This window comes from Gymnodraco acuticeps, unplaced genomic scaffold (genome assembly GCF_902827175.1).
Source record: "Gymnodraco acuticeps unplaced genomic scaffold, fGymAcu1.1, whole genome shotgun sequence".
Lineage (NCBI taxonomy): Eukaryota > Metazoa > Chordata > Actinopteri > Perciformes > Bathydraconidae > Gymnodraco > Gymnodraco acuticeps.
This window is the reverse complement of record NW_022989809.1, coordinates 28,899-53,614: the sequence shown is the minus strand read 5'-3', so window position 1 is coordinate 53,614 and position 24,716 is coordinate 28,899. Positions and strand designations below refer to the sequence as shown.

General features: G+C 44.5%; 1 protein-coding gene across 2 annotated transcripts; it reads left to right on the top strand.

Annotated features, from left to right (window-relative positions):
• Window positions 1-6,083: 6,083 nt before the first annotated feature.
• Window positions 6,084-24,284, top strand: LOC117553708 (thrombospondin type-1 domain-containing protein 7A-like; the record flags this gene model as incomplete). Of its 2 annotated transcripts, none has more annotated exon segments than XM_034227762.1 (6): window positions 6,084-6,257; window positions 7,742-7,837; window positions 11,933-12,015; window positions 20,460-20,673; window positions 22,176-22,263; window positions 24,008-24,284. In XM_034227762.1, coding segments are annotated over 6 exon segments (743 nt in total), but the record flags the coding sequence as incomplete, so codon positions are not given.
• Between the last annotated feature and the right edge of the window lie 432 nt (window positions 24,285-24,716).

The window sequence follows — 24,716 nt, the reverse complement described above, 5'->3', positions numbered from 1 at the left end:
CACACACACAATCACACACAACACACACACACACACACACACACACACACATACCACACACACAATCACACACGCACACAGCACACACACACGTCACACACACCACTCACACACCACACTCGCACACGACACCACACACACACACTACACATACACACACTCACACACCACACTCACACACACACCACACACACACACACACACACACACACACACACACACACACACACACCACACACCACACACCCACACACACTGCTCCTGCAACAAGCAGGGTAAAGGATAGCCTGGAGTTATTAAAGAGATACGGAAAGTGCTGCGACGGCCGAGGCTTTGTTGTTGACAATCAGAGAGTACTGGTTTAGTTCCTTGTTGTCAGTTGAATGTCTAGTCCAGGTGAGGACTATGAACAGTGTGTCCAATAATGCTGTGACTCTGATCAATGACTTCATCTAATCTCAAAGAGTCTACGGAGGCAAATAGACAATAAGAGTCCGAGCGGGAGGAGATCTCCTTTCATTCATCAAATCACTCAATAGAATCAAAGGGCAGGCGACCTCTCAATGACACCTGTTCCATTAGCGGCACCTTGTTCTCTCAGTGAGCTCTGCGTGGGTCGAGCATTGCTTTATCCGGTGTGTTGGGTCCTGAAGAGGCAGAGGTGTTGTCGGGCTAACGTGGTCTTTAATGAGACGTGTTGATGTGCTGGTGGAGAGGTCATTTCCTCCCTATGGATACTCACTGTGGAGCTCTGGGCTGTGGGAGCTCTGGGCTGTGAGAGCTCTGGGCTGTGAGAGCTCTGGGCTGTGAGAGCTCTGGGCTGTGAGAGCTCTGGGCTGTGAGAGCTCTGGGCTGTGAGTGCTCTGGGCTGTGGGAGCTCTGGGCTGTGAGAGCTCTGGGCTGTGGGAGCTCTGGGCTGTGAGAGCTCTGGGCTGTGAGAGCTCTGGGCTGTGGGAGCTCTGGGCTGTGGGAGCTCTGGGCTGTGAGAGCTCTGGGCTGTGGGAGCTCTGGGCTGTGGGAGCTCTGGGCTCTGGGAGCTCTGGGCTGTGGGAGCTCTGGGCTGTGAGAGCTCTGGGCTGTGAGAGCTCTGGGCTGTGAGAGCTCTGGGCTCTGGGAGCTCTGGGCTGTGGGAGCTCTGGGCTGTGGGAGCTCTGGGCTGTGAGAGCTCTGGGCTGTGAGAGCTCTGGGCTGTGAGAGCTCTGGGCTGTGAGAGCTCTGGGCTGTGAGAGCTCTGGGCTGTGAGAGCTCTGGGCTGTGAGAGCTCTGGGCTGTGAGAGCTCTGGGCTGTGAGAGCTCTGGGCTGTGAGAGCTCTGGGCTGTGGGAGCTCTGGGCTGTGAGAGCTCTGGGCTGTGAGAGCTCTGGGCTGTGGGAGCTCTGGGCTGTGAGAGCTCTGGGCTGTGGGAGCTCTGGGCTCTGGGAGCTCTGAGCTGTGAGAGCTCTGGGCTGTGAGAGCTCTGGGCTGTGGAGCTCTGGGCTGTGGAGCTCTGGGCTGTGGGAGCTCTGGGCTGTGGGAGCTCTGGGCTGTGGGAGCTCTGGGCTGTGGAGCTCTGGGCTGTGAGAGCTCTGGGCTGTGAGAGCTCTGGGCTGTGGGAGCTCTGGGCTGTGAGAGCTCTGGGCTGTGGGAGCTCTGGGCTGTGAGAGCTCTGGGCTGTGGGAGCTCTGGGCTGTGGGAGCTCTGGGCTGTGAGAGCTCTGGGCTGTGAGAGCTCTGGGCTGTGAGAGCTCTGGGCTGTGGGAGCTCTGGGCTGTGGGAGCTCTGGGCTGTGAGAGCTCTGGGCTGTGGGAGCTCTGGGCTGTGAGAGCTCTGGGCTGTGGGAGCTCTGGGCTGTGGGAGCTCTGGGCTGTGGGAGCTCTGGGCTGTGAGAGCTCTGGGCTGTGGGAGCTCTGGGCTGTGAGAGCTCTGGGCTGTGAGAGCTCTGGGCTGTGAGAGCTCTGGGCTGTGAGAGCTCTGGGCTGTGAGAGCTCTGGGCTGTGAGAGCTCTGGGCTGTGGGAGCTCTGGGCTGTGAGAGCTCTGGGCTGTGAGAGCTGTGGGAGCTCTGGGCTGTGAGAGCTCTGGGCTGTGGGAGCTCTGGGCTGTGAGAGCTCTGGGCTGTGAGAGCTCTGGGCTGTGAGAGCTCTGGGCTGTGAGAGCTCTGGGCTGTGGAGCTCTGGGCTGTGAGAGCTCTGGGCTGTGGGAGCTCTGGGCTGTGAGAGCTCTGGGCTGTGGGAGCTCTGGGCTGTGGAGCTCTGGGCTGTGGGAGCTCTGGGCTGTGGAGCTCTGGGCTGTGGGAGCTCTGGGCTGTGAGAGCTCTGGGCTGTGAGAGCTCTGGGCTGTGGGAGCTCTGGGCTGTGAGAGCTCTGGGCTGTGGGAGCTCTGGGCTGTGGGAGCTCTGGGCTGTGGGAGCTCTGGGCTGTGGGAGCTCTGGGCTGTGAGAGCTCTGGGCTGTGAGAGCTCTGGGCTGTGAGAGCTCTGGGCTGTGAGAGCTCTGGGCTGTGAGAGCTCTGGGCTGTGGGAGCTCTGGGCTGTGGAGCTCTGGGCTGTGGGAGCTCTGGGCTGTGAGAGCTGTGGGCTGTGGGAGCTCTGGGCTGTGGGAGCTCTGGGCTGTGGGAGCTCTGGGCTGTGGGAGCTCTGGGCTGTGAGAGCTCTGGGCTGTGAGAGCTCTGGGCTGTGGAGCTCTGGGCTGTGGGAGCTCTGGGCTGTGAGAGCTCTGGGCTGTGGGAGCTCTGGGCTGTGGGAGCTCTGGGCTCTGGGAGCTCTGGGCTGTGAGAGCTCTGGGCTGTGAGAGCTGTGAGAGCTGTGAGAGCTCTGGGCTGTGGGAGCTCTGGGCTCTGGGAGCTCTGGGCTGTGGGAGCTCTGGGCTGTGGGAGCTCTGGGCTCTGGGAGCTCTGAGCTGTGAGAGCTCTGGGCTGTGGGAGCTCTGGGCGGTGGGAGCTCTGGGCTGTGAGAGCTCTGGGCTGTGAGAGCTCTGGGCTGTGAGAGCTCTGGGCTGTGGGAGCTCTGGGCTGTGGGAGCTCTGGGCTGTGGGAGCTCTGGGCTCTGGGAGCTCTGGGCTGTGAGAGCTCTGGGCTGTGGGAGCTCTGGGCTGTGAGAGCTCTGGGCTGTGGGAGCTCTGGGCTCTGGGAGCTCTGGGCTGTGAGAGCTCTGGGCTGTGAGGGCTGTGAGAGCTGTGAGAGCTCTGGGCTGTGGGAGCTCTGGGCTCTGGGAGCTCTGGGCTGTGAGAGCTCTGGGCTGTGGGAGCTCTGGGCTCTGGGAGCTCTGGGCTGTGAGAGCTCTGGGCTGTGGGAGCTCTGGGCTGTGAGAGCTCTGGGCTGTGAGAGCTCTGGGCTGTGAGAGCTCTGGGCTGTGAGAGCTCTGGGCTGTGAGAGCTCTGGGCTGTGAGAGCTGTGGGCTGTGGGAGCTCTGGGCTGTGGGAGCTCTGGGCTGTGAGAGCTCTGGGCTGTGAGAGCTCTGGGCTGTGGGAGCTCTGGGCTCTGGGAGCTCTGGGCTGTGGGAGCTCTGGGCTGTGAGAGCTCTGGGCTGTGAGAGCTCTGGGCTGTGGGAGCTCTGGGCTGTGAGAGCTCTGGGCTGTGGGAGCTCTGGGCTGTGAGAGCTCTGGGCTGTGAGAGCTCTGGGCTGTGGGAGCTCTGGGCTGTGAGAGCTCTGGGCTGTGAGAGCTGTGAGAGCTCTGGGCTGTGAGAGCTCTGGGCTGTGAGGGCTCTGGGCTGTGGGAGCTCTGGGCTGTGGGAGCTCTGGGCTGTGAGAGCTGTGAGAGCTCTGGGCTGTGAGAGCTCTGGGCTGTGAGAGCTCTGGGCTGTGGGAGCTCTGGGCTGTGGGAGCTCTGGGCTGTGAGAGCTCTGGGCTGTGAGAGCTCTGGGCTGTGAGAGCTCTGGGCTGTGAGAGCTCTGGGCTGTGAGAGCTCTGGGCTGTGGGAGCTCTGGGCTGTGAGAGCTCTGGGCTGTGGGAGCTCTGGGCTGTGAGAGCTCTGGGCTGTGGGAGCTCTGGGCTGTGAGAGCTCTGGGCTGTGAGAGCTCTGGGCTGTGAGAGCTCTGGGCTGTGGGAGCTCTGAGCTGTGAGAGCTCTGGGCTGTGGGAGCTCTGGGCTGTGGGAGTGGGCTGAAGGATGCCGGCAGGAAACACTGCAAACATCTGCAGCTTTTAGCATGTCTCCTCAAGCTGCTGAATGTTCTCTAAACGCTGCATGTGTTGTCAAGTTGCTGGAGATGTTTCTTCATGTGGAACATTTGTGTTTTTATATCGGCATCCTTTCTGAAGCTGCAGCTCGTTTCTCCTGGTGGGACGGTTGTAGTCAAAATGATCTCATCTTACCTGATCTGATAGAAACTCGGATTGATTTTAAACCAAAGTAATAATCTCTGTGTCCTAAAGACAGATCTGCTTCACCAGTTGATGCTGTCTGCTGGTTAGACATTAAACTGGTTGGAGGACATGGAAATAAACCAGTACTCTGTCGACCTCTAGCACCTCGAATGGAGATTATTCCAGATTGAACAATAACAACAAAGCCTCGGCCGTCGCTGCGTTTTCCGTCGAGTGTGTTTGATTAAGAGCTTCTAGAGCTGCAGAGTGTTTCACTCAACAGGTGGGCGGACAGTGTGTGTGAGTGAGTGTGTGCGTGTCTGTGTGTCTGTGTAGCTGTCAGGGTTTATTATGCCTCAGTAGAATGCTTTCACTGGCTGGCAAAAGAACAGTGTGTGTGTGTGTGTGTGTGTGTGTGTGTGTGTGTGTGTGTGTGTGTGTGTGTGTGTGTGTGTGTGTCTGAGTGTGTGTGTGTAGTACTCCAGCTTGGAGTGTGTGTGGGAGTAATCAGCACATAATCACGTTAAGTGGCTTAGTGGGGACCACAAGGTCAAACAGGACTCTTCAGATCCGCCGACGTCCGTTCGGAAAAATAAAACTATTTGAATCGAAGTGCGAAAAATGTGTGGGTTTTTTGACACTCTCTATTCTAACTGCTCTCTTCAGCCCTGACTTTAGATCACAGGGATTTGTCTCTTTGGTCTCAGGAGAACGTGATCGTAAGAAATGAATCAGGGCTTTGGTACGAACATCTCTGATGAAGGGGTTTTGATTTGGGTTTCATTGACCTTTATCCAGGAGGTGGATGGATTTACCTGAGTGGACATCATGTCTTTGACAATCGGATTAACATTACTCAGTTTTCCAATCTACGAGTCCTCATCAATCTAACTGTCCTTGACCCTGATTGGCTGATGTGCTGATTGAAGGCTCTCCAGTTGAAATGCTGTGAAATGGTATCGTTGTAAAGCCTGACAATCAGAAGCTTTTCTCTAATACCACTGTTATATAAGCCCATCCTGTATATGTTATTAGGCCATCCTGTTAGATTAGTTATGAAAGCAAACTCAAGCTGTCCTCATGATGCATTTAGCGTTATGTGAATGCATCAGTCCAATCTCCTCTACTTGGATTAATTTTTAATCGCTGCTTATATACAGTACTGTCAATGTTACTTATCATTTCTGTTCATAACATACATTCTAGGGTCAACATGTGTTATTCCTTTCTGTTTTTAATATCAATCCTCTGCAGGAAGTTCTGTGGCTGAAACAAGAGTAGACATCTGACTAAAACAATAAAGTTTTAAGGTTTACCTACAAGATTGTTTTCCATGCTTTCAACCAGATGTTCTTTTCAAAATTACTGTTTAGAAAGTGAAGAATGAACCTACATGTTTACTGTTTAGTTTTTACTTCTGTGCAATGCCTGATCAGCTGCTGTTGTTGTTACCCACTCATTTCCCTCTTTGGAATCCATAAACCATATTTCTTCCTTTTTTGTTTTTAATATCATCTACAGGAAATTCTGTGGCAATCTGACCAACAAAATAATATTACGTTTGAAGGATTACCTACAAGATTATTTGCCATGCTTTCAACCACATCTTCCTCTGTGGATGTTCTTGTCAAAATTACAGTTTAGAAAGTGATGATTTACATGTTAGTTTTGACTTCTGTGCGTTGCCTGAGGATCTGCTGTTGTTGTTACACACTCATATCCCTTGTGATTTTAGCTTAAACAATGTTATATTTCTTAACAGCAACACAGTCATGGTGTGTTTTCAGTACTGACCTCTGTTCTGCAGGTGAATGCTACCTGACGGACTGGAACCGGTGGAGCCCGTGTCAGCTGAGCTGTGTGGGGGGGGATGACCTGGGTTTCGGCTCGGTGCAGGTCCGGTCCCGAGCCGTGGTGGCTCAGGATCCAGAGAACCTGCTTCAGTGCCCGGAGCAGGAGCTGGAGGCTCGGCCGTGCACAGGTGAGTCCGGCAGAGGCAGAAGGGAAGCTTTAGATCTACAGAAAGAAGCTCCTGACACAACAAACCAACAACCCTAACCCCAAACCAACAACAAACCAACAACCCTAACCCCAAACCAACAACAAACCAACAACCCTAACCCCAAACCAACAACAAACCAACAACCCTAACCCCAAACCAACAACAAACCAACAACCCTAACACCAAACCAACAACAAACCAACAACCCTAACCCCAAACCAACAACAAACCAACAACCCTAACCCCAAACCAACAACAAACCAACAACCCTAACACCAAACCAACAACAAACCAACAACCCTAACCCCAAACCAACAACAAACCAACAACCCTAACACCAAACCAACAACAAACCAACAACCCTAACCCTAACCCCAAACCAACAACCCTAATGCTAACCAGCAACCCTAACCAGCAACCCTGACCCTAACCCAACCAAGAACCCTCATCCCAAACCAACCATAAACTAAATAATAATAATAATAATAATAATAATCCTTCTATTTATTATAGCGCTTTATCAAAGACTCTCAAAGCGCTTTACAAATACACATTACACATACAGATCATACATGTAATGGTCATCTACTGTGGACAATACCCACAGGAGCAAATCCGGGTGAAGTGTCTTCAAGGACACAAAGCCTGACGCAGTGGAGCGGGAGCGGGTTGGTTTAACCCTAAACCAACAACCCTAACCCTAACCAAACCAAGTACCCTAAATCCAACACCAAACCAACAACAAATCAACAACCCTAACAACAAACCAACAACCCTAACCCTCATACCAAACCAAGTACCCTAAATCCAACACCAAACCAACAACCCTAACAACAAATCAACAACAAACCAACAACCCTAACCCTAACCAAACCAAGTACCCTAAATCTAACACCAAACCAACAACAAACCAACAACCCTAACAACAAATCAACAACAAACCAACAACCCTAACCCTAACCAGCAACCATAACCCTAAGCTAAGAACTAGTATTGATGGGGCTAACTGTTGTGTCGCCTCATGTCCTTACGTCTTATCCAAAAGCCACATTCGAACAAACCGTGTAGATTATAGGATGCAGCCAACAATCACGTTACTCCACACGTTGAATCTGCGGTGTAAGATGTTGGAAGTTGAGAAATAATGCCCACAAAATATAGCCAACATAGACACTAATCAACATCTGAAACCTGACCAAAATAGCTTATGTGACTGTTGGCTGTAAAATCCAGAGTTATTGCACCAGCGTGACAGGACAGAGCTTCCCATACCAGAAGGGGTCAGTACTCCGGTATTCCTCGTTCAAAAACTGAAAACTGAAAACGTAGGAGTGAAGATCTAACACACACACAGTATGCACCCAGTTTGCACAAAAACACAGCCAACAGACCCTAATCAACATCTCCAACTTGACCAATGGTCTCGTGGTCTTTAACTGTATTGAAATGTGTTCTTCCTGCAGAGGGTCAGTGTTTCGAGTACAAGTGGAGGACCGGACCCTGGAGGGCTGCATCTCGCCTCGTCTGGTGCCAGCGCTCAGACGGACTCAACGTCACAGGTGAGGATAAAATATCTCGGCCTGAAATCTTTAAATGATATTGAGTGTAAAGTAGATAAGAGAGCTGCTGGATTGAGTCCTAAAACCCTGCTATGACTCGTTTCCTCACTTCCTGTCCACTGGTCTGGAAGTCAATGGTTTTTTTGAATGTGTTTTTGGTGGCTAACCAGAAATAAGGTCTGTGGTTTTGGCGTTAAAGTACCCTTGCTTCAATCAATTAGTTTGACAAAAGAAAACCACGAAGAAGACGGTTTTAGCCACCAATTAAATGCGGTTATACTGATCATTTACACCCGGGTCGGATCTCTCCACGTTAGATCCTTTAGCAGTTCGTGTAATTTATTTAATTCTATTCGTAGTCAGGATGTGACATAACGATGTAATCCGCCGCCTCTCAGCTCAGACACATGAGGTAGTGTGTGTGTGCTGAGGTGATAATGTTGGTTACTTAAATCTGTCTCCTTCAGAGTCCGTGTGCCAGGAGGCTTTCTAAGCATTGCTCGACGGAGAGTTCCTGGAAACTTTAAGCAGATGACGCTTTAATCCGAAAGAGCGCTGCAGTCAATCCTGTTGTTCCTCACATGTCGGGGTTAGACACAGCAATGACAGCGATGGGGCTGATTTATCAATATCTTCCTCAGATGTTTTCCTACATTTGATCCTCGAAAAGTATATATCAGATTTATGAATAGTTTTGACGTGTTCTTATAATGAATTTCCATTGCCTACTTCAATTGAAAGCAGGCAATTGGATTACACAAATACATTTAAAAGGGAATGAGACTGGACTCCAAACAAAGAGCTAGTCTGCTCTTAGTTTTGTTCTTACCTCAGAACCAATCCCAGATATTGATTAAAACGTTGTTAAAAAGTGTGTTTAACGGAGACACTCTTTCTTAATGGCAGTCTCTGAATGAGTTTTCCCAGTTCTCCAAAACATATTTCAGCTGATATTGCTTTTGACTTGGAGGTGTGTCTACCAGAATGATTTCCTCTTGTGAGGGCATTTGCCTTATTTTGCAACGCCATCTTCAAACAGGCTTCGAGTCGTGTCTTCTTCCTTGGTTTGTTGAGCCCTGACTTTGAAAAGAAACGGTTGTGTCAGCGCACAGATGGTGTTCCTGTGTGCCTCCGCTCTGATTGGCACGCTGCATCTTTTTCCTTCTTGTAAATGTTTCCTCGTAAGCAGCGGCGGCAGCGGCGTTCCCCTCATGAATATTCATACGGAGCGCTCTCCCCGAGCACGCCAGCTGATCAATATTCAGCAGCTCTGATAGATTACCGTGTTGTTGCAGCATGTGTTTTCTGTGAGTGTCTGCTGGTTGGATCAGTGTCAGTCTGTCGATGTTATCCAGCTTATTTTACCACAGAACTCACACTGTTTACCCCACAGAGCGTGCAACTCCACAAACCCCGGATTAACCTGATTAATGATGACACCAGACACGATACTGACTAAACCCTGGATTCAGACTCAAAGGCAATATGTATACTGAACAAAAATATAAACGCAACACTTTTGTTTTTGCTCCCATTTCTCATGAGATGAACTCAAAGATCTAAAACATTTTCTATAAACACAAAATAACCATTTCTCTCAAATATTGTTCACAAATCTGAAAGAATCTGTGATAGTGAGCACTTCTCCTTTGCCGAGATAATCCATCCCACCTCACAGGTGTGGCATCAAGATGCTGATTAGACAGCATGATTATTGCACAGGTGTGCCTTAGGCTGGCCACAATAAAAGGCCACTCTGAAACGTGCAGTTTTGCTTTATTGGGGGGGTCTGGGGGGGTCTGGGGGGGGTCCGAAAACCAGTCAGTATCTGGTGTGAGGGGTAGGGGTAGGGTAATGTTGTGAATCGAGTGGCCTGTGTTCGTCGTCCATTACATACGCTTGCCCATACCATAACCCCACCACCACCATGGGCCACTCGATTCACAACATTACCCGACCCCTAACCCTAACCCTAATCATACCCCTCACACCAGATACTGACTGGTTTTTGGACCCCCCCAGACCCCCCCAATAAAGCAAAACTGCACGTTTCAGAGTGGCCTTTTATTGTGGCCAGCCTAAGGCACACCTGTGCAATAATCATGCTGTCTAATCAGCATCTTGATATGCCACACCTGTGAGGTGGGATGGATTATCTCGGCAAAGGAGAAGTGCTCACTATCACACATTCTTTCAGATTTGTGAACAATATTTGAGAGAAATGGTTATTTTGTGTTTATAGAAAATGTTTTAGATCTTTGAGTTCATCTCATGAAAAATGGCAGCAAAAACAAAAGTGTTGCGTTTATATTTTTGTTCAGTGTAGATCCCCTCTAGTCTCTTTTTGTAGTTGAGGTTTTACTCCTGAGAACCAGAAATAAAAGATTATTTCTAAGCAATGACAATTCGAAACTCCCAAAGGACATTTCTTGAAGTTAAATCCATTCGTAAGTTGCTTACAGAGAAACTAGTATATTCTCGTTAAGGGGTGATTGGAGGACTTTAAAGCCTGTGTTCTGGTGTCCCTGCGCTGCACCTTTATCAACTATTTGGGAACTTTATTTAAAAGCTTTCCTCACCAGTCTGAGCTTCTTTCAGCATGATGTTTAAAGCTGATCTGCATGTCATGATCATCCTGCAGAAAGGCACATCAGTGGGAAGTTCCCATGGTGTGCCTTTCAGAAAGCACACATATAGGATAATAGTTATTTGGTTCCAAACCTCCTCACATTTCTGTAATGGTGCTGTGAGAAGGGCTGAGGATTGCGGAGCACTCGTTTAAATGCATTGAATCATCAAATAAAAGGAACATTAATCCTCTTGAATGGGTTTTATTCACTTCTGGAAGCCTCTCAATCGTTATGCAATGTGTAAACCAAAGCATGAATTAATACAAGTGCTTTAATCAGTGTTGGGGTTTAAATGGGATTTTTTTGTGCTTTTCAAACCGAGCTGATTATGAAATGATACTGGCTCCACCACCCATGGTAAGCATCAGCGTAATGAGCTGAATATAAGAGACGCAGGAACAGAGAAGCTCGCCTCCAGATCAACAAGTTAGAAAGCTGGAGCACAACTGTTTCTCTTCATGGGTTTCATTCTTTGCTCGACTGCAAGTTAAGGTCTGACACTGTACATATTCTGGCGTATTTGGAGCTGATGTACCGATACGATCATACTTTAATACTTGCATCACAGCAGCTCATTGTGTAACATCAACGTAGACAAATATCAAGATGTGAACAACAAACATTTAACATAACAGATCACTGCAGGATCCTTGCTCTTCTGAAAGGCTATCATCATGGTTGGTTGCACTCATTGGAGGTTGCTTTGGATAAAAGCCTCAGGTAAATACAATTCTTAAAGGTCCCCTATCATCCTCCTCTTCTTCATCAATATATTATAGGTCTCAGATATATCCAGAGCCTGTCTCTGATTGGCTGAAACACCAAACAGATCCTGAAACTTTCAGAGTCTCTTTCCACAGAGGGGACACATGTTGATGTAGAAGAGACATGAAGAAGAGGGGACACATGTTGATGTAGAAGAGACATGAAGAAGAGGGGACACATGTTGATGTAGAAGAGACATGAAGAAGAGGGGACACATGTTGATGTAGAAGACACATGAAGAAGAGGGGACACATGTTGATGTAGAAGAGACATGAAGAAGAGGGGACACATGTTGATGTAGAGACATGAAGAAGAGGGGACACATGTTGATGTAGAAGAGACATGAAGAAGAGGGGACACATGTTGATGTAGAAGAGACATGGAGAAGAGGGGACACATGTTGATGTAGAAGAGACATGAAGAAGAGGGGACACATGTTGATGTAGAAGAGACATGAAGAAGAGGGGACACATGTTGATGTAGAAGAGACATGAAGAAGAGGGGACACATGTTGATGTAGAAGAGACATGGAGAAGAGGGGACACATGTTGATGTAGAAGAGACATGAAGAAGAGGGGACACATGTTGATGTAGAAGAGACATGAAGAAGAGGGGACACATGTTGATGTAGAAGAGACACGAGGAAGTGGACTCTGCATGATAGGAGACCTTTAACATGTGACGTCTCTTTGCTCTGCAGGTGGATGTCCGATGACAACCGAGCCGATATCTGACCGCTCCTGCAGCCCGCCCTGCACCAAGCCGCGCTCCCTGTGCACAGAGGTGAGTTCTGACGGATATCTCAAGCACCTGTGGTCACATCCTGTCCGTCACAATGCTGGCACTGCATTGTAAATATACTTGGACTTCTTGTGGTGTCTCTTGGCGTCTCTTTGTTGTCTCGTTTGGCTTCTGGCGTGTATTCTACCCCTTTTCCACAAACATGAGTTATGTTTAAAGTCTGTCCTAAAGACAACGAGATAAGATGGAACTTTATTTATCCCCGGGGGGAAATGCAGGCGTTTATATCAGCAACAGGGTCAGAGGGGAAAACAGGATTCACACGAGGTAAAAATAAAGACAAAATAGAATGAAAAATTAAAATAAAACATGTTTTTAAAATAACGTGATAAAGATGTACTTTATTAATCCCAATTTAGGAAACATTTTTGTTGTAGCATGAAACAAAACAAGGCATTGCACATAATAACAAATTAGAAATAAAACAATTCTAAAATAGAAGCATCTCGAAATAGAAATAGAAATAAACCGGCATTAGAGAGTGAGAAAAATGTACAGATGACCCTGAAGATAAAACATCTATAAACCGTCTGACAAATCAAAACACTATTGAAGGGCCATTTTCTGTTAACACCATATAAGCAGGATATTATTTACATCAAGTGTGCATGGAATGGAATATTCAATGAAATATAAAAATAAAAATAAAATGTACAGTGAGTGTTATAATCCAGTTAGCAAAGGAGAAACTATGTTGAAGTGACTTGTGTCAATTCGTAGTTGTTTCAAATTGCAAACCGTTAAAGAACCAGTTGGATCCTCTTTTTGAGCCCGATAGAGATTCAAGAAGCGAGATTGAATTGAAGCGTGACGTCTACAGCAACGTTTCACTCTTCGGCGTACTCGTTTTGAACTGTTCATCCTGGAGGAGCCCCCAATATATGCTGCTCTTTGCTCTTGGTGCTTGCTTGGCAAAAAGAGTCAGCTGATTGGAACAGAACATGTCATGGTTTTGATACCTAGCGCTGTAGCTGTTACGGTGTGTGAAGGAAGCAGGACCCAAATGCAGATTAAAGTGAAAATTCCTTTATTTCAAGGCTATAATGAAAACAGAACACTCACCGGAGACACACCAGGGAAACTAACGACAGGAAACCACAGACAGATTTAAACAAGACACAACACCATAAAGACAGATCGTGACAGTAGCCTTCAAGGGAATCAACAAACCAACCAAAGTTCATTCTGGCTTGTAATCACAGCCACAGTCTCGACGCTTTGTAGCCTTTCCAACGTCTTTTAACCGGGTTAGAAATGCCTCCGTGGTTCAAAGCCCGGCGTCTCTGTTTGGCGGAGAGAAGGTGTTTCTGGAGGCTGCTGACCCCCCGCTGGGATGAAAGCTGTGCATCTGGACGGTTTAAAGAAACAGAAAAGGAGAATAGAAAAAAGATGAGAGTAATCTGACTCACATGATGCTGCCACCTGTTGTTAAGCGTTCCCCATTATCCTCTCCGAACACACCTGGACTGCAGCTTCTAATAACAGCTGCTAATGTTTGGCAGAAATACAACGAGGCTGAACAGAGACTCTAAGAAACCTGCTTTAAGCGACTCAATGGAATCAAACTGCATCCATGAGACGGTCGCAGGCGACTGACACCTACAATATTTGCTTATTTTTGACGATGTCCAGTTCCTACACGGTTGCTAACGGTAAGAAAACATTTCACTGTTGTGCATTGAGTTTGGAGAATCAGTTTTCATACCAGAGCTGAGATACTATATTGGCACCGACAGCGTAAAAAGACACCTCGAATAGTGAGGATGAGGTCGTTATGGCTCCATTATGCACCACGAGGCACTCTGCACCCTGAACTGAATATGAATAGTTTGTTTAAGCATGTGGTTGCTAGAAGGAGTCTGCAGGAACAGAGGATTGTGGGTAAGTTCAGACTCTCTCCAGAGACTGAACCCAGATTTCTCGCTCGCTGCTGAACCTCCCTTTGTTCGCCTCTGAGGAGATGTGAATGCTTTCCTCCCTGCTCAGTCTGCGGCTGCACGTTCTGTTTGCACGGCATCACGTTATCCTCCAGGGACCAATGGGGGTGTGGACCCCCTGCTGGGTGAGGGGTGAGGGATTCAGAGAGAGATGTGGAGGAGGGGGGGCTTCCTGCAACACACCCTGTCTCACAAACAGCAGTTCATAGTGAGACTTCACAGAGGAATCATCGTGGCTTTAAGATGCTCAACGATGTGTTAAAGTGCTGCAAGATCTTACATCTGAACTGATCTCTACATTTGGATTTCCCTTCAAAAGTCTGCATGACTTTTACCGTGCTTTACCTCGGAGACCTTTGACCTTTAGTCACAGCTTGGTGATATAAAGAGAACTAAATACTCTCTCTCTTTGAACCAATGCCTCTATATGTGTATTGTGTTGGGGTTCGTCCTCAGAATCAGAATCAGGTTTTTCTCCAGGTTGACTCATACGAGCAATTGGACTTGGTGTTGAGGTGCATCCATACAAATAAAAACACAATTAAAAACACAAAGAGAAAACTAGTTTAATAAAACTATAATAACATTAGAACAAAGTATAGTAAAAATGTAGCAGTGTTAACATTGAATATGATTGAAGTCGTAGAAATAGAATTGGAGTAAGAGCAGCAGCTCCCAATGATGGCTGTGCTGCTCCTTCACTGAGACAGAGCCTTCTTTGTTTCCACTAACAGAGCTTGGAAACATGAAATCCAGTTCTCTGCTCGGGCTGCTTTTCACATTTTGAAGCTGGATTGAATTGCCGGCAGAAATACTAAAACATTATAATGTTTTCCAGAGAGACATAGATATGGTTCAGCATCTCCCTGCCTTATGTCACAAGAGATGAATAAAGAGAAGATACTTTATTCATCCCAATTGAGGAAATGTTTGGAATGAGTTTTGTTTTGAAACCACATCAGAAATCTGACTTTTCAAAGTGAAACAGATCACTTTCAGTGTTCAGTGAACATTGGTGTTTTGGTGCTCTGCTAGTGTACAGTCTCTCTCTCTCTCTCTCTCTCTCTCTCTCTCTCTCTCTCTCTCTCTCTCTCTCTCTCTCTCTCTCTCTCTCTCTCTCTCTCTCTCTCTCTCTCTCTCTCTCTCTCTCTCTCTCTCTCTCTCATCTCTCTCTTGGTAGTATACTGTACTCAAACTCCATTATTATCTCTAACTAAAACCTGAATAACGTAGAATCACAAGATGAAAACAACACCAGCGGTAAAAAGAAGGAAGTAACTGTAAACCCTCCCAGCTTGTTTGTTTGTGTAGTAAACAAGTAGAAAGGCATTTAGGGAGGTGGACAGATGTTAATCGGGGTCACAGAGCGGACTTTGGGAGAGTGACGACATAATAACCTAATCAAAGTAAATGTAACAACTACTACAGTGCAACAAAACAGGAATATTAAATGTGGTCTCTTAAACATAAGATCTCTAGCATCTAAAGCAATATTGGTAAATGATTTAATATCAGATTATAATATTGATATATGCTGTCTCACTGAAACTTGGTTGAGACATGAAGAATATGTCAGCATAAATGAGGCCACTCCACCCAGCCATATCAATACTCATATTGCAGAGGCACGGGCCGAGGAGGTGGAGTTGCAGCCATCTTTGACTCAAGTTTACTTATCAATACTAAACCAAAATTAAATTATACCTCCTTTGAAAGTCTTGTTTTTAGTCTTACGCATCCGACCTGGAAAACGTTGCAGCCAATCTTATTTGTTACAGTGTACCGTGCACCAGGTCCTTATTCAGAATTCTTATCTGAATTCTCTGAGTTTTTATCAACTTTGGTTCTTAAAACAGATAAAGTAATTATCGTAGGTGACTTTAATATTCATGTTGACGATGATAAAAATAGCCTTACTGTTGCATTTAACTCTATATTAGATTCTGTTGGTTTTTGTCAGAGTGTAAATAAACCAACCCACTGCTATAATCACACTCTCGACCTTGTTCTGACTTATGGTATTGAAATTGAGCAACTATTAGTCGAACCGCATAATCCTGCTTTATCCGACCATTTCTTAGTAACTTTTGAAGTACTGTTACTAGACTACAAAGCATTAGTCAAAAGCTCCTGCAGCAGAAACCTATCTGTTAGTGCTATAGCCAAATTTAAGGAAGAGATTCCACCAATACTTAACTCGATAGCATGTCTGCATGTAAGGGAGGAAACTTATACAAAATGTACACCACCCCAAATTGATCATGTTGTTGATAGTGCTACAGATGCGCTGCGAATAAAATTAGACTCTGTTGCTCCTTTGAAAAAGAAGAAAATAAAACAACATAGATTAGCTCCATGGCATAATGCCGAAACCCGCAAAATAAAGCAAAAGTCGAGACAACTTGAAAGGATATGGCGTTCTACTAAACTTGAAGAATCTCGTTTAATTTGGCATATTACTCTCAATGAATATAAGAAAGCACTGCGTAAAGCGAGAGCAGCCTACTACTCTTCATTAATAGATGAGAATAAGAATAATGCAAGATTTCTTTTCAGCACTGTAGCCAGGCTGACAGAGAGCCACAGCTCGATTGAGCCTTCTATTCCCATAGCACTCAGTAGTAATGATTTTATGTGCTTTTTTAACGATAAAATTGTTACTCTTAGAAACAAAATCAATGACCTCTTGCCTTTGACCAGTATAGTGTTATCAACAGCTCCCGGAAACGTAAGTTCTAATATTACACTAGATAGTAAACTAGAATGCTTTTCAGCCATAAACCTTGAACAATTAAATTCAATGATTCTCTCTTCTAAACCATCAACGTGCATGTTAGACCCAATTCCAACTAAGCTGTTGAAGGAAGTTTTTCCATTAATTAGCACTTATTTATTAAATATTATGAATATGTCTTTATTATCAGGCTATGTTCCACAATCATTCAAAGTAGCAGTGATAAAACCGCTTCTTAAAAAGCACAACCTCGATCCAGAGGTTTTAGCCAACTATAGACCTATTTCTAATCTTCCGTTCCTCTCAAAAATTCTTGAGAAAGCGGTCGCAAAACAGTTGTGTGATTACTTAAAAAACAATGATTTATTTGAAGCTTTTCAGTCTGGCTTTAGAACACATCATAGCACAGAGACAGCTCTGGTTAAAGTCACAAATGACATTCTAATAGCCTCTGACAAGGGACGTGTCTCTATTCTTGTCTTGCTCGATCTCAGTGCTGCATTTGATACTATCGACCATGATATCTTATTGCAAAGACTAGAGCACTTAGTTGGCATACAGGGAACTGCTTTAGACTGGTTTAGGTCCTATCTATCTGAACGCTCTCAGTTTGTACGTGTCAATGATGAATCTTCCACGCAAACCAAAGTTAGCCATGGAGTGCCACAGGGCTCAGTGCTCGGACCTATTTTGTTCACATTATATATGCTTCCGTTAGGCAATATTATAAGGAATCATTCTGTAAACTTTCATTGTTATGCGGATGATACTCAACTATATTTATCAATCAAGCCTGATGAAATTAATCATCTAAATAAAATTCAAGACTGCCTTAAGGACTTAAAAACGTGGATGACCTTACACTTTTTGATGTTAAACACGACCAAAACTGAAGTTATTGTACTTGGCCCGAAGAATCTACGAAACAAATTATCTAAGGATATATTAACTATGGATGGCATTAATTTGGCCTCCAGTGAGACTGTAAGGAATCTTGGTGTTATATTTGATCAGGATTTATCCTTTAACGCCCACATAAAATCAATTTCAAGGACCGCCTACTTCCATCTACGTAACATTGCAAAAATCAGGCATATCTTGCCTCAAAACGATGCAGAGAAACTAGTCCATGCATTTGTTACTTCAAGGCTGGATTATTGTAACTCTTTATTATCAGGGTGTACCAAGAAGTCAGTCAAGTCGCTTCAGCTGATTCAAAATGCTGCGGCTCGTGTACTAACCAGAGTTAGGAAAAGGGACCACATTACTCCTGTTCTGGCTGCCTTACACTGGCTCCCTATAGAACACAGGATAGAATTTAAAATTCTTCTTCTCGCCTACAAAGCCCTTAATGGGCAGGCGCCATCTTACCTTAAAGAACTCATTATACCCTACTGTCCTACTAGGGCATTGCGTTCCAAGAATGCAGGGTTGTTGGTTGTTCCTAGAGTCTCTAAAAGTACAATGGGAGCCAGAGCCTTTTCTTATCAAGCTCCACATTTGTGGAATCAGCTTCCAGTTTGTGTTCGGGCGGCAGACACCCTATCCGTTTTTAAGAGTGCGCTTACGACCTTCCTTTTTGATAAAGCTTATAGTTAGGGCTGATTAGATCCAGCCCCTAGTTTTGCTGATATAGGCTTAGTTTGTCGGGGGACATCTTACTTCTTCCTTCTCTCTGTCTATACCTGTGTACTCTCATGTTCCGATTAACCCAGCTTCCCCAAATGTCTTTCTTTTTGGTGTCTATATACGCCGGGATCCGGAGACATGGATGATCCTGCGCTCCTCTGTCCTGGATCGCGAGCCCTGGATCTTGAGTCGTGGCTGTGGTCCTGGATCATAGGTCCTGGATGGATATCCTCGTGGATTCATCTTCCTATTATACACACATGCATTTCCAAACATTTGGACTACCTATGTTGCAAATGTATTATCTTTTCAATTTACACACGGCATCTATTGCACGTCTGTCCGTCCTGGGAGAGGGATCCCTCCTCTGTTGCTCTCCCTGAGGTTTCTCCCATTTTTCCCTTTAAACTGTGGGTTTTCTCCGGAAGTTTTTCCTTGTACGATGTGAGGGTCTAAGGACAGAGGGTGTCGTATTGTCATACTGATATTTTGTACAAACTGTAAAGTCCACTGAGACAAATGTAACATTTGTGATATTGGGCTATATAAATAAACATTGATTGATTGATTGATTGATTGACGATACATTCCTCAAGATGTCCTTCCTAATCTTCTCTCCCCCTGCGGTTTCACTTCATCCATCCGTGTTTATTCAGAATGTGTTTTCTTCTGTTCTGCTTTGATTTGCTGTTCAGGTTTTATTTGCATTTTGCACAAGTCATCACTCATGCTCAGTGGTGGCAAGTCACTAAGTGCATTCACTCAAGTGCTGTTCTTTGAGGTACTTGTACTTTACCAAAGTCCTTAATGTCTGTGCCACTTTATACTGCTACGCCACAAAAACACATCGTGGAAACATATTAGAAAAACCTTTAACATATGATGGTTTTTTGCATGATTAATTTTGGTGTATAAACATTTCAGTGTCTCAACATCGTTAGCACTTGTACCTAAGAACATGCTCTGAGTACCTTCTCCACTATTGATTAGCAAAGATTAGAATAATTATTGTGTTTAATTTTAAACTCTTTTTGCCCACTTGGCCGAAGACCAAATAAAACAGAATGCATTTCCTTTTTTTTCATTGCATGAGGAATAAGGAAACAAATTAGGAACCCTGTTGGCGCTCATATAACACAGATAGCATCAATGAAGCGGTGACCTACACAACAATAAGATGTTTGTTTCTGAAACTTGAATTCAGCTCCCCAAAAAAGCCTGAATGTTTTTTGACCTGGTCTCCATTCGTGGCCTACTTTCAGCACGGCTTCTCCTGAGCCTGGTTTGTTTTTTCCCCTCTCTCTCTTTTTGTATGCGACTCTCCCATTTCTGCATCAATTAGCTCCAGTGAACTCCCTTCCCAGCCTCATCAGAAACACTCTTACATCTTTCAAAACATCTCTCAAAACTCACTTATTCACTCTAGCTTTCGGACTCTGATCAACAAACCTCCCATTTTACTCACACTTGGATTTGGACTATTGTTTAGGTTTTTTGTTTTTCTTAGTTTTGTTTCTGTTCTGATTGTCAAAGCGTGTTTGAGCATCAGGAAAAGCGCATTATTATTATTATTATATATATGTATTGTCTTCCTTATTGCTCTGTAATCTTAAATAGATGTAAAGTAAAACATAACGGGTCCAGCTAAAAACAGTAAATGTCAAGAGGCTGGTAAACTTGGAAAAAGCATGTGTAAGATTAGGATATTTTAAAATGCAATACCATGTCTTGCCTTTTATAATACCTTAATATAGTTTCACATTCATGTACTTTAGGAAAAAGTACATGAATGCCTGCAGTTTTTCATCACAACTTTAAAGTTACTGCGATGTTTTTACTTTGACGAAAGTGTCAGATTAGGATATTATTTTTAAAATGCAATACCATGTCTTACCTTAATAATAATAATAATAGATTCAATTTGTATAGCGCCTTTCAAGAGACGCAAGGCCACTTCACATGGTGAACGAACATGTCTCACCGTTGTATCTTAGGAAAGAGTCCATGAATGACTACGGTTTTTCACAAGGGCATCGCAACTTTAAAGTAACTGCAGATGTTTTACGAGTTATAAGTCAGTTATATCTTTGTGTTTAACCTCCCTATCCTCCTCCTCCCTTATCCAGGCGGGGGTGTGCGGCTGTGAGGACGGCTACACCGAGGTCATGACCTCTGATGGGGTCCTGGATCAGTGCACGGTAATCCCGGTGCTGGAGATCCCGACGGCCGGAGACAACCGGGCCGACGTGAAGACGATCCGGGGCTTCAACCCCACCCTGCCTGAAGCCAGCTCCCCGGGCAGAGGGGGGCGCACCTGGTTCCTGCAGCCCTTTGGACCAGGTAACATGGGAGAAAACACTAATGTCCCAAAATATGTTGAAGTTTATTCCATCAGGAGGCCACAACAGCACACAAAACATAAATGTCCTCACAGAATGGGTTGTTTTTCAATGATCGGTCCTCAGAAGGGTAGCAAAACAAACATACACACATATGTAGTGAGTTATGACACTGGAACACCTTAATCATGCTGAACACATGTTAACTTCATAATAATATGAAGAAAGGAAGGCATCAGAAATATAAATAAGAATCAAGTTTAGACAGTAAATAATGTATTGTATTACTTCTGTAGGGTAAAAATACAATATCTTCAAACAAAAACAGCTTTAGGAATGATCCTATAACTGTTGATGTAATGTTTATTGTAATTTGAGAAAATGACCTGCCTCCCACAGAAGGAAATCTCATTAAGCCTGAACTCCATTACAATATATTCAAACTAATGCAATTTGTGGAAATGTCTGTAATTGCTGAGAACACAAAATGATTGCTAACTCAGCTATAAAAGAAGGAGGGGGAGATGTTAGAAGGAGGGGGAGGGTGTTAGAGGGAGGGGGAGGTGGAGGGGAGGTGTTAGAGTGAAGGGAGGAAAGGAGGACAAATACAAAAAGGAAATAATGGGAAAAAAAGTGAAAATGAAAATGAGAGAAACAGGAAAAATGGGGAATTTAATTTGTTAATAATGAGGTGGAAAGGAGAAGAACATCCAGAATAACAACAAAAGGATAAACACAGGAAACCACGAGAGGAAAGAGAAAAGCAAATGGTGGGAAAGAAAGAAACAACGGAGAAGGAAAAAAGGGGGATATCAAATATAGCGCTAATTGAAATAACTAAATGTGTCAAGAACTAAAAAGTCATATAATATAAGATGACTTTATTTATCCTGAGAAAGGTTGCTCAGTGACAGTTGCTCTTTTTTCAAATAAATAAATTAAAAAGAAATGAATACTTTTATGATAATATTGTATTTAATGTAAACTGTTTTAATTGAATATTATTATTTTGAAAACAATTAGATGAGCTATAGATAACATACAGTATTTATTCATAGTTTTCTTTTTCTCTGGCTCATCCATACATGTGACAGTGAGATGAACACTTGCATTTATAGATGTGTTAAATAACACAATAACAACTGGTGTTAAATCTGTGTGTGTGTGTGTGTGTGTGTGTGTGTGTGTGTGTGTGTGAGAGAGATGATGAAGATGATTCAGTTACTAAATATCACATCCTCACTCATGTGTAACTCTACTGCCCCCTTCAGGTTAAACAGGGAACTGCACGTCAGACATGCTATTCCTACAGTATATGTAATGTTTGTGTGTGTGTGTGTGTGTGTGTGTGTGTGTGTGTGTGTGTGTGTGTGTGTGTGTGTGTGTGTGTGTGTGTGTGTGTGTGTGTGTGTGTGTGTGTGTGTGTGTGTGTGTGTGTGTGTGTGGTGTGTGTGTGTGTGTGTGTGTGTGTGTGTGTGTGTGTGTGTTGTTTGTTCTCTGCAGATGGGAAAATGAAGACCTGGGTGTACGGAGTAGCAGCAGGAGCGTTTGTTTTGCTCGTCTTCATCATCTCCATGACGTATTTAGCATGGTAACGTACCTGCACTTATATTATGATATAACCGTCTGTCTGTAGTTCTTCTCCTCATCACTTTATTACTCATCATGCATGTTTCATCAACCTGCAGTCAGTGATGTAATGGAGGTCAACATTATGATGAAGTCATTTGTTTTGAAAAAAGACTTCAAGATGAACAATAATAAAAAGTGAGATGAATGATCAGGATGCCTGATCAGTGCATTTCTGCACTCGTCAGAAGTCAAAGTCTGAATTCTGGAAAAAATGAAACCTTGAAAACTCATAATTCTGGGGAAAAAGTTATTTCTTGAAAAAAAGACAAAAAATTATTATCAAAATTATTTTTTAACAATTATAATTCTTGGACAAAAACAGCATTCTAAGAAAAATCATGAATCTGGAAAAAAGTCAAAAACTTCTTGATAAAATCTGAAAGAAACTGCATTTTGGGGGAAAAAAGTAAATTTGTGAAGAAAAGATAAAAATCTGAAAAAGTCAGAATTCGTGATAAAAGTTCATTCTTGAAAAAAAGACAAAATTCAGAATAAAGTCGAAATTCTTGGACAAAAGTCCGTAAAGAGATTTAACCTCCATTTCATCTCTGCTTTTCAATTCATTCGTCCTCTTCATTTCATTCCTTTATCACCTCAGTTATAGCTGTTGTTGCTTTATCTGCACGTCGGGCTCAAAGCCTCCATCAGAGGCGGGGCTCTGGGTGGACCCCCTCTCCCTGCCCTACACCTGCCCCGCCTGCCAGAGAGAGGAGCACGACCAACAACAACAACACCTACATCTTGAGGCGCTGCTACAACAACCACCTCCCCCTCCTCCCCCACCTCCACCTCCTCCCCCACCTCCACCTCCTCCCCCTCCTCCCTTTGAGACCCTCATCACTTAGACTTCACTTCTTCACCTCTCTTTGCCTCACCTCCATTAGTGCCTAAATGAATCCGTGCCTCATTCAGAGGATCATTCCTGCAGGTGAGAGTTAGATCCATCCAGCACAGCTCACACACCTGTAAATACCAAACAGTCAGATTCAGAAACAAATCTGAAATCTGGGGAAAAAAGTCAGATTTCTTGAACAACTCCTAATTCTTGGAAAAAAGTCAATTCTAAAAAAAGTTTGAATTCTGAGAAAAATCTGAAATCTGGAAAAAAGTATTAATTCTGAAAAAAAGTCATGTTTTTTGGAAAAAAGTCAAACTTCTTGGAAAAAAGTCATAATTCTTTATATGAAAATCTATATTTACAAATTAAAATGTTCGATACTTTTTACCTTTAAAAACAACAAGGTTTTATTGTCAATACAATACAATCAAAAATACAGACATGTTATTGGGAATAAAATACAATACAAAATATATTACCTTCAATTGTTACCATCAATAATTAAGAATACGATCAAATTGACCCTAAATATTTTTTAGGCTCAAGAAAAATACAAGAAAATGTTTCACTAACTAAAAACAAACAGCATGTTTTCATTGTAAATAAAACACAATAATAATAAAATACATTTGACTCTAAATACAATCACAAATACCGGATGCACGCGTTTCACAGCCTCAGTTTCTCTCCCTGCATGTTGACATTATGTATTACCTTGCCTCTGGCGCCACCTGCTGGTCGACCTTCACATTATTCTCTCATGTTTCCACTCCTTCATTTCCACCATCTCAAACTCACCTTCTCCCCGGCTTCCACCGGCAGGGATCAGACTCTCTGAACTTCTTCTTCTTTGGTTTCTCCGCAGCAAAAAGCCAAAGAAGCCTCAGCGGCGTCAGATGAACAACAGGCTGAAGCCTCTGACGCTGGCGTACGACGGAGACGCCGACATGTAGACGGTTCTCTCTTCCTGAGGCAGAAACTGTTTCCTGTGGACGTCTTAAAGGTCTCCTATTATACAAAATACACTTCCTCATGTCTCTCCTACATCAACATGTGTCCCCTCTTCTTCATGTCTCTCTACATCAACATGTGTCCCCTCTTCTTCATGTCTCTTCTACATCAACATGTGTCCCCTCTTCTTCATGTCTCTTCTACATCAACATGTGTCCTCTCTTCTTCATGTCTCTTCTACATCAACATGTGTCCCCTCTTCTTCATGTCTCTTCTACATCAACATGTGTCCCCTCTTCTTCATGTCTCTTCTACATCAACATGTGTCCCCTCTTCTCCATGTCTCTTCTACATCAACATGTGTCCCCTCTTCTCCATGTCTCCTCTACATCAACATGTGTCCCCTCTTCTTCATGTCTCTTCTACATCAACATGTGTCCCCTCTTCTCCATGTCTCTTCTACATCAACATCTGTCCCCTCTTCTTCATGTCTCTTCTTCATCAACATGTGTCCCCTCTTCTCCATGTCTCTTCTTCATCAACATGTGTCCCCTCTTCTCCATGTCTCTCTACATCAACATGTGTCCCCTCTTCTTCATGTCTCTTCTTCATCAACATGTGTC